General features: G+C 41.7%; 1 protein-coding gene across 1 annotated transcript in view; it reads left to right on the top strand.

Annotated features, from left to right (window-relative positions):
- The first annotated feature begins 1,596 nt into the window (after positions 1–1,596).
- Positions 1,597–10,371, top strand: part of Nup98-96 (nuclear pore complex protein Nup98-96) — a 101,196-nt gene continuing 92,421 nt past the window's right edge. Inside the window, exons 1-4 of the mRNA XM_080266603.1 lie at positions 1,597–1,627; positions 7,214–7,398; positions 7,715–7,925; positions 9,031–9,192. Coding sequence (XP_080122729.1) covers positions 7,267–7,398; positions 7,715–7,925; positions 9,031–9,192 — 505 coding nt within the window. The 5' untranslated portion in view covers positions 1,597–1,627; positions 7,214–7,266. The remainder of the gene's footprint in view (positions 1,628–7,213; positions 7,399–7,714; positions 7,926–9,030; positions 9,193–10,371) is intronic.

Below are 10,371 nucleotides of genomic sequence, written 5' to 3'. Positions count from 1 at the left end.
TTTTTCCGTGAAAATCTTGGAGCGGTGGTAGAACAACAGGGTGAAAGATTCCATCAGCATATCAAGGACATGGAATGAAGGTACCTGGACTTTAGAATGTCAGTTTGATGGCATACAACTGCTGGGTGATTCGTAGAGACGCATCAAAGCCTACAAACGACTTGCCACCAAGCGGAGTTTTGGAGAGAGAGAGAGAGAGAGAGAGAGAGAGAGAGAGAGAGAGTTACAACTTACAAAGGCTAGAGTTTAATATGTAAGTCATGCAATGTACAGTGTCGTTTCGTTTATGTGTATGTTGAAAAAATATTTTCAGAAATATTTTCATTTTCAGTTGATTTAGAACAGTATTATATAAATCGATTGAAATTCATAATTTTCTGTATTTTTATTATATTTTCTTTTGAATTTTCTAATAAAATGTGATGTGATGGAAACATTCTTAATGTACTGTTTTACTGTGTTCGTGAATGCAGTAAAAAATAACTACTCAGAATTATATATTTTAAAATGTTTTTATGCAGAATTTGGCGATTTGACAATGGTTCAGGTAGCAAGGAAAAGTACGCTTTGGTGTAAAATGCAAAATAATCGCTTAGGAAGGGGTGTTTGGGATAGCTTCCTTGACCGACGAGAATAGCTGACTTTTTCAGGAAGTACACACACACACACACATCGCCGCCTGTGTTATCGTGCTTGTCGGTGTAAAAGTTCTTCACCAATTAATGATGACGCTCACACTTAAGTAAGAAATGGGAGAAATGGAGTTTCCCCGAGCTAGGCCCTGTATTGGACTATATAGCCCCGCAAGTGTTACAGGAGCGAGCTACCACTCCCGGCACGGCATCCCGGGCGAGGCTTGAACTCGCAATCCCCCGATTACGAGTCCGGCGCGCTACCACTGTGGTACCGCGCCCCCCACACTTCAGTAAGAGCTGAGAAAGATTCTTGAACACTTCATATTTAACGGAGCCTTCGGCGATGGAGTGGTGGCAGGCTCGTTTGCTGATAAGCCTTGACTAGGGTCAGTGCTGCGGACGTAGTGTATCTTATATGCAGGTTTCATCACTCACAAGCACGGCCACTTCAACACAATTTCCACATGCATATCCTCATTTTACGCCCCAGAATCCTTCCACGCCAAACTTACGTTAAACCCATGCTTTAATACTGCGGGGACACGGGCAGTCAGTTTTACAGCGACAGTATATAGGCCTATACATGGACTAACGTTTGCAGCACGTGCACTTTCGTTGTGCACTTGGAAAGTTTCTCACACCTTTGTACCCGTGTACAATCCTATGAAATGTGGAGTGAATAAGACCGCCCATAACGTGCAAGCCATAATAGACCACATTCATGTAATATGTGACCTGCGGCAGTTGTCGTAGAACAGACGGTAAGTACCGTACATGCATTATAGATGCTTTCACTAGCTAGGATTTAAAATATAAAACTGTTTTTCGTAAATATCATATATTAATTCATGGAGATTTTTAAGGAACCCATACTTTTTTAAAATCAAAATATGCTTGAAAATTTACGTTACAGTGGATTTCGTGAAGTGGTGCAGCCATCTTGTAAACAGCTCCATGATTCCGTCAACAAATGTGTGAATAAGTATTATTTGGTGAGTTTTTCGCCTGCATTATCATTAATCATTACTATATCAGCATCTGTATGAGTTATGCAACTTATATCATGGCCAGGCATGTGCATTTCAAGTGATAATGGGAAAAAATATGCTAAAATTTTAAATTGGCGCCCAAGACTATATTTGATTACCAACAGGTGTAGTTTAGGGAATGATTCGGTTACAGGTTCTGTAGTGTACTGTAGACCAGGAATTTATCTTTCATGGATGGTGTTGCCTTGGGGGAATTCCGTGGTGTCACATATCTATATTCAGTGTAAACTGCTTTGAACTGGTAAAGGTAATCTTCGTATGGCAGGCAATCGTCGTATAGTTGGTAGGCTATTGCCCCACCACGTATAGCCATTTATGTGATAATATGGCTGAAAACGTTAAAGCTGGTGAGGACCGCTGATGATGTAAACGTTATGGCAATTTATGACGGGTTTTAAGGAGAATTATTTTCCTTGTTCATCTGGTTGCAACTGGGCTGAGCTGGTCTCCATTGCACCATGTTGCCTCACACTTTGTTTACCAACACTGAGGCAGGCCTTCCCACCCTGCCTTCACATGCCATTGAACCATCATTGCATGCACATTCTTGCAGCAGTGGAGAATTCTGGCAGTTTTATTTGGACATTATCTCTATCACTTGTGAAGATTTGAGGGTTTTATTCTATTGTTTGGTAGGTGCTAAGGTAGGGTGAATGTTTTCATTATGAAATAAGGCAAATTTGCAGTTTTGGGCAGTTTTTATTTTATTTTATTTTTTTCTCCACTAGACAACCAAGAGGCATGATTGTCTGAATCTGCAATAATAACAAAGTTTGTAATTTTTATAGTTCAGTTTGAATGCATATACTGGTAGCTGTAAAATTGCTTATAGTAATATTCAGCAGAGTGCATTTGGTGAAGAATGTATTATATACTGGCACTGTATGTTACTCTTGCTCCCTCCAAACAGGGGGGCATGGTGGCTGAGTGGTAGAGCATCAAGCTCGTAATCGGGGGATTGCGAATTCGAGCCTCGCCTGGGACTGCCGTGTTGGGAGCGGTAGCGCGCTCCTGTAACCTAGCTGGGATATATGATCCAATGCAGGGTCTAGCTCGGAGGAATGCCATTTCTCCATTTCCCTCCAGACAGTAGCATTCAGTTTAGCTATAGGAGGCTACTATTTGAACAGGAATGGTTCGGCCTAGACTTCATGAAACCCTGTAGTATGTGGGATTGATATATTACTATGGTGGTACCATTCTTAACTGGCGGTTTGGGTGGGGCACCAACCTCTGTACGGTGTTGCCACGTTTTCCGTACCCGCGATGCCTCTCTCTCTCTCTCTCTCTCTCTCTCTCTCTCTCTTTCTCTCTGGGGGGCGCGGTAGCACAGTGGTAGCGCGCCGGACTCATAATCGGGGGATTGCGAGTTCGAGCCTTGCCCAGGCTGCCGTGCCGGGAGTGGTAGCTCGCTCCTGTAACCCTAGCGGGGCTATATAGTCCAATACAGGGCTTAGCTCGGGGGAACTCCATTTCTCCCATTTTTTTTTCTCTCTCTCTCTCTCTCTCTCTCTCTCATCTGTGGTATTTTAGGATACATTTTGGTTATTTTCTTTTACTTTATAATGTACATATTGTAAATTTGACTTTATTTCCACACCACCCAGGAGGTAAAAGTCTTGGCGAGTTTTTTTTTAAGAGTACCAAAAAATTGTTGTTACGAGCAGCAGTCAAGAATCTGAGAATCAGTTGTGAAGGCACGTAAGAAAAATTTAAAAAGCACTCTTGTAACTTTCACCATTGCACTCCTTCAGGCCTTGGTGAAATACTGAGTCAGCCCTGACGGTGGTGAAATGTGAAATGGCATAGAGTGGTTCAACCCCAAAGAGCTGGGACAGTGTTCATATTGTACAGTATATATAGAACAATTGAGCCGTGATTTAAGACAGAGGAAAGTAACATTCTTACAACAATACGAGTATTTAATTTCTCCTTTTATACATGACCCAAGTCCTATACCTGCTAGCCTCAATCTCGTTGGTTGACTGTCATTGTGTAGAAGTATTTTTATTCTTGCTCCTTATTGCATCCCAGAAGTCTGACTACATGATTCCAGACTAACATGGTTAACAATACCTAAGTGCCCAGAAAGTGCTCCTTCTTGCATTGAGAGTGCCAAGAACCCCCAGAAAGCATTTACTCCTGAGGAAGAAGTAAAAATGTTGGATGAAGTAGTGCATTTTTTGGGAGCTTAATATGACTGAGAGGAGGGTCGCATTCATGCAGTCAGAAATATGAGTTGGTGGTGTTTGTGATGCACAGTAGACAGGCCCATCATTGGAATGTGATAAAAACTTTAAAGAGTTTGATAATGAGGGAGCGGTGTAATCTATGAGTTCTCACATTAAGTGCAGTGAGTGTGAAAAGATTTTTTGTGTTAGCTGATGGACACAAGATCAGAAAAATTCTGCTTGTATGGTATGACGAGTTTAGCTACATGTTGATGTAAGAAGTTAGGTATGATAATTATGTGAGTTCAGTTCTTGTGAATTATATTATCATACAAATTTATGCTGCTTGGTTGACCTGTTTTAAGATACAGTATGTACAAGCCTGATAAACGGACTAATTCAGCCAACTCCCATTCTGTTATCTTGAATTTTCTGCCAAATCGAGTTCCGTAACCAAGGCTCAATGTAAGGGAAACTTTTCCGATTGTTGGAGGTACTTTCTGCTAAATCCTTGAAAGCACCTGTTAAGCCGAGTTCCGACAATGCTCACATGCACAGAGCAGATGTTGATAGGCTCGGGATCACGCGAAGACTGGGGTGGGTGAGCGACGCAGCCCAGGCGACATGGTGGGAATATGTCGCAACACTGCACAGCAGCGGTTCTCAAACTTTTTAGTGTGTGACCCTGTTTGGAATATTTCAAGACTTCGTGACCCACAGGGTAAGAGAGAGAGAGTAACTGGTATATAGCTTAATGTAGTTATTATGAATACTGTATGCTAGTTGTGTAATAAGGATAATTACTGTACAATTTCAGTTAAGTAAATAATATACGTTGAAAGCATAAGGCATATTCTATATCCGGTCCCTGTGACCCATCAAAATTCCTCTCGCAACCCAAGTTTGAGAATCACTGCTGTACAGGAATGATCATGCGTGCTGGTGAGGGGGGTGTTTCTGGTATTGGCTTTTGGACGCACTCCATTTACTGGACTTTTTCTGGTAAGTTGGTGGTTTTTGGAACGGAATTTGATTAACAGAATTGTACTAGTGTTAATGGAAATTTTCCCTTAGAAAGGGCATATAAATACCAGAAAAAAGTGCTTCTGCATTTTCAGTCTTTCCAGTATATCAAGTTCCATTATGTCGGGCTTCTGCTGATTATATACACAGACTTACACATACAGTAGACTCTCATTTATCCGTCGTCACAATAGCCATCCCATTGCAGCATCCAGCACTGCTGGCTTGGCTCTGTTAAAGTAATAACCGGCGAAATTATGCAATTTCTGGGGCTAAAACGGGATGTAAGTGGTGGTTCTATGCAATATCTGGCATCAAAGTGTATCAATCAGATCATGAACAGTAGCCAGCTGGCACAGTATTATCTACAGTATTACTGTGCTGTATTTTATGCTTAGTTTTAGTTTTATACTTATGGGACTGTTTTTAGGATAGAGGGTCAAGACAGATAGTAACACAGTATCCAGCTCGATGCCAAAAGTCGAGCCAGTGGAGGGTACTATGCTGTATCCAGTGTTTTGTTTTATTCGGCAAAGGGGTTGACTGAATTACGACAGATAATTGAAAGCGTACTGTATGTACCGGTTATCTATCTATCTATTTATCTATATGGTATGTATATGATATATATATATATATATATATATATATATATATATATATATATACACACACACACACACACACACACACACACACACACACACACACACACACACACACACACTACTGTATATACAGTATATACTGTATATATATACATACAATCATCAGAGACAATGTAGACTGGACAAGGACAGTGGTCCTGAAACACGTATTACTCAAACAATTTGTTTACATGTATAATGAATGGTACAGTGTGTTCTGGTGGCTTTCCAAATCTCTCACTTTTATCCCATCTTACCACCCTACTGCGCACAAATTACCCCCTACTCATACCCACCATCATGTAAAACACTGAAAGAGATATAACTGTTGTAACTAAGAACATGAATGGTATTTAAATAGTATTAACAAAAGCAAAAGTTTGGGTACCCATGTGTTGTCGATGCGTAGCTCTGTGGCACTCTCCCCCCGCCCCCCATCCCCTGTGTTGTTGTTGTCTTTGTTGAGATGTTGCTGCTCCTGCCTGTCCTTCAGCATCTAAGTTTAATCCTTTGATGGTGCTTTCATTCACACCATACTTTTTCACCTTTTGTACCTGCCTCTTTCACTGCCCTAGCTCCTTTACTATCTCAAGCTTCTGGGCATATGTGAAGATGCACCACTTTCTGGGTGGCTGAGGCTGATCACGTGGTATGACTTAAGAGTCATTGTCCTTGCTCGACATGCAAGCAGACACAAAAAAAAATCTTGCTGGACAGCGTGGGTAGAACTCGGTGAGAAAGGACTGAGTATACTGGTATGTGCCCAGGACAGGTACCCCGATGTAAGCTGGCCAATCCTGGCAGTCTGGCAGGTGATGTCATTGCGCACGTCTTTCAAATCGTGTCGCCAGGCCAGCTGACACATCCCGTGTAAGCTGGAGATTTTACCCATGTTGATAGAGTGAGAGCAGTGGAAATGAGTTATTTAAGAGGAGCCTGTGGAGTCACGTGGAGAGACAGGCTGACGAATGAAGATATAAATGAGCGTTGTGGTGTGGATGTGGATGTGATAGGAAGCGTTATGAGGAACACACTGAGGTGGTTTGGCCATGTAGAGAGGATGGAGGGTGAAAGACTGACGAAGAGAGTGTATGTGAGTGAGGTGGAGGGGGGAAGAGGGAGGGGGAGGCCGAGGATGAGATGGAGGGATGGAGTGGAGAGGTATATGAGAGAGTGGGGTGTGAGTTGGGAGCAGGGCAGTGAAATGGCGGGGGACAGGGCGACTTGGAGGCGATTTGTTTGTGGCCACCCCAAACGGGATTGAGGCGTCTGGCAATAGATAGATAGATAGATAGATAGATAGATAATGCTTATGACCTGTCACATTATGCTGACGGTCTAAGTACAAAAATACCTCAGCCTCACGTTACTCAGAGATTGACACTCTCTCTGTTTCTCTGTCTCTGTCTGTCTGTCTGTCTGTCTGTCTGTCTGTCTGTCTGTCTGTCTGTCTCTCTCTCTCTCATACATTGGCTCTAGTCTAGGGACTTGAATGTTTGGGGACATGCTGGTAATTCTACCCATACTGTGCTTTTTCTTTCCTTCCCTTGCATTCTGGTCCTTACCTCACTCCATGCTTTGATGGGAAGAAGAGTCATGAAATGATTTAATATTTGATTGTTCATAATGAATATTGACTATATATAGTACTGCACTCAGTACAAGTATTACCGTACTTCTATCAACAGGTCTACTGTAACACTATTTGCCAGGACTGATTGGCATAAGACAACCAGAGACAATGTTTGGGCAGCAGACACGAGCCCCATTTGGAAGCACCCCTTCCACGTTTGGTTTTGGGACCCCAAGTACAACTGCTCCATCAACAGGCTTTGGATCTACTACTTTTGGACGTCCTGCCTTTGGAACTCCTGTAAGTAGCACAGTAGCTTTGTGGGGTTGTGTTGTAATTATAGTATAATAATCTGTTAAGGTTTAAACTTATTTCCTTCCTTCCATTGTTTGATACCATTAATGTCAGTACCACTTTATTAGGGCACAACAATACTGTAATACTTGAATCACAGCAGGAAGTTGAATTTTCAAGAGTTATTTTTGTTTGTACAGTATATATATGTATATCCATATCTGTCTATCTGTCTATCTGTCTATATATAGGAGAGTACTGTATTTGAGTCACCTGTAATATACAGTAGGGGTTCTTATGATGTTAATATTTTGGATGACAGCAACAGACAACCAGTTTTGGAACTGGCAGTACCCCCTTTGGAGCAGCCACTTCCTCTGGCACATCCCTCTTTGGCAGCCAGCCTCAGCAAACTGGTGGAGGGCTGTTTGGACAGCAGACCCAGGCTTCTACTGGGTTTAGCCAGCCCTCCACAGGCTTTGGGTCAACTAGTGGCGGTGGATTATTTGGCCAGACACAACAGCCAAGTACAGGTCAGTAATTGTTACAAGTTTGATATGTTTTGCCCCCCCCCCTTTTTTTTTTTTTTTTTTTTTTTGTCTGAAATAAGAAGTGAAACCCTTCTTTGGGTAGGTTGGTATCTGTTCTCTAGTCATCCAGACCAGGGTTGAATCCTACTTGGAGGCAGAGATATAAAAGGGTGCAGTAGTGTATCTTTACATGTATTCTTATCCTATCAGGATTCTTTTGATGATGTATGCACTCTAACTCACAATCACTGCAATTCTTATTGTAATTTCCACAAGCACTTCTTGCACATTAATAGTGCTGCCGTAGGTGAGTTTGCATTGAACTGACATGCCAAATGGTTTACTGTAACCCAGAAAACTATTTACTATTCTGGGTGGTAGCCATGTTTGCTATGTTGGGTGGTAACCGTATAACCATATGATGTCAAGTGGTCTGTTGGATTGTGGCACTAACTAGATGGGACCCACAATGGTTGGCATCTGAAGGTTGGTTGGGGTTTACTGCTTGTACAAACATTTGTATGGTAACAAGGGAACTTATGCACCACTAGTAGAACATAAGTAAATACCTGGTAATTTGTATTGTCTGCATTGTCATGTGAAGTATGCGTTTTGTAAGTTTGGCATAGGGGAGTTGTTTTTCAAGCGGTATATGGCAAATACTATAGCACTGTTAGTCGCAAACAAGCACAAGTGATTTGTTCATGTCATTAAGGGGTTTCTAAAATCTGGTGAGGAAATACTCAAGTGCATGATATTTTTCACAATATGTCAGTAATATTAATTATGCTGTATAAAGTCTACCGTACAGAAGATCTGTGATTGCCAAGAAGTGAGGTAACTCTCTGTATAAGAGTCTGTTTTGAATCAAAGCAAGGTAACTTCGGCTCAACATCTCTGCCCACAAGGATGCATGGGAATATGTCAAGGTATTTTTTAGTCCAGAAAGTGCCCTAGAGGCTGCAAAATGTGACACTTCTACTCTCCCCCCTAAAATTATGATTTACTTGAATATTTATTTTTAAAAAAAAATGGGTACGGGTGAAGATGATGATGCATGGTTGTTTGTACAGATCATTTTAATGATGCATTTGTAAATCACCCACAGGATTATTTGGTAGTGGTTCCACTGGAGGGTTTGGCACACAGCAGTCCACACAAAACCGGCCGTTTGGGTTTGGTCAGACCACTACCACCAGCACCACAACATCAGGTGGACTGTTTGGATCCACCCCTTCAACAGCTGGAGGGCTTTTTGGTGCATCTACTGGTATGTTTATATGGTTTGCCCTACATACCACATTATTTTTTTTTTATTATTTATTTATTTTTTTTCTCCAACATGATGGTGCCTATATACACAGTGCAGGAGGGGTTAATTGGTATCCAAAATGATCAGTGTAGCCAGATATGTCCGAAGAAGATTGATCTTTTCATGTGAATGCATGTTCAATAATAATACCAACCAGAAATTATCAATGGCAGGCGATCTGTGACATCCCCATCAACCCCTATGGACTGCATTTTTCTGAAGCTATGTTTCACCCCAGCCACAATTCGGGGTTGATTTTTCAACTTTTACCAAGGTAAAAAAATTTTCATACAGGTTTGATAAGCTTGAATATACACACCTGAAAATGCCAGTCTCAGTCCTGTAGGCCTAACCGTTACCACAAAACTGCCCATCAAAGATTATGAGCCCCTCCTCACGGTAAGAGAGAAAACAGGAAAACATCGACAGGAACCTAATTTTTTCTAGGGAATCTTACCAAAATCATTTAAATCAATGTAAAATATGTTTCAGTTGATGAAACTCTGTGTTGGAGTCCATCCATCCATCCATCATCCAATCCTACGTTTCCGCATGAGGAGTGTAGAAGCCCGGGGCTAGGCAACTTGGTCCTGACATTTAAGATGAGAGTGACCAGCCTCACTCATCCCTGAGTGGCAGTGCGTGAGCAATAAACCCCAACCACCCCTTGGATATAAACCTTCACCGGCTAAATCTGATTGGAGCACAGTAATTTACCCACTAAACCACCAGACGCTAAAATTTGGTTATATGGTTACCACCCAGCATAATAAATGGCTTGTCACTCAGTGTAGAGTCACCCACAGGCAGAAGGAAGAGGAAGGAATGAAGGAAAAAATGACAGAAGAGGAAGTGTAAAGTCACCCGTAGGCAGAAGGATGAGGAAAGAATGAAGGAAAGAAAAACAAAAGAGGATGGAAGGAAAAAAGGATGGAGGAGAGGAAAGGGCAGACACCCGAGAGCAGCACTACATCGAGTGAGTGAATGGTGAGTCAATATGAGATACAAAAAAAAAAGTAAAAAAATTCAGCATAAGACTAATTTTTGCTAAAGAACCTCACCAAAATCAATAAATCAGTGTAAAGTATGTTTCCATTGATGAAACTAGGTGCAGGAGTCAGCATGAGAGTTAAAAAA

This window comes from Coenobita brevimanus, chromosome 21 (assembly GCF_032717465.1).
Source record: "Coenobita brevimanus isolate Jiangsu-jjx chromosome 21, ASM3271746v2, whole genome shotgun sequence".
In the NCBI taxonomy this organism is placed as follows: Eukaryota; Metazoa; Arthropoda; class Malacostraca; order Decapoda; family Coenobitidae; genus Coenobita; species Coenobita brevimanus.
Note: the sequence above shows the minus strand (reverse complement) of the source record. Positions and strands in the feature narration are given on the sequence as shown.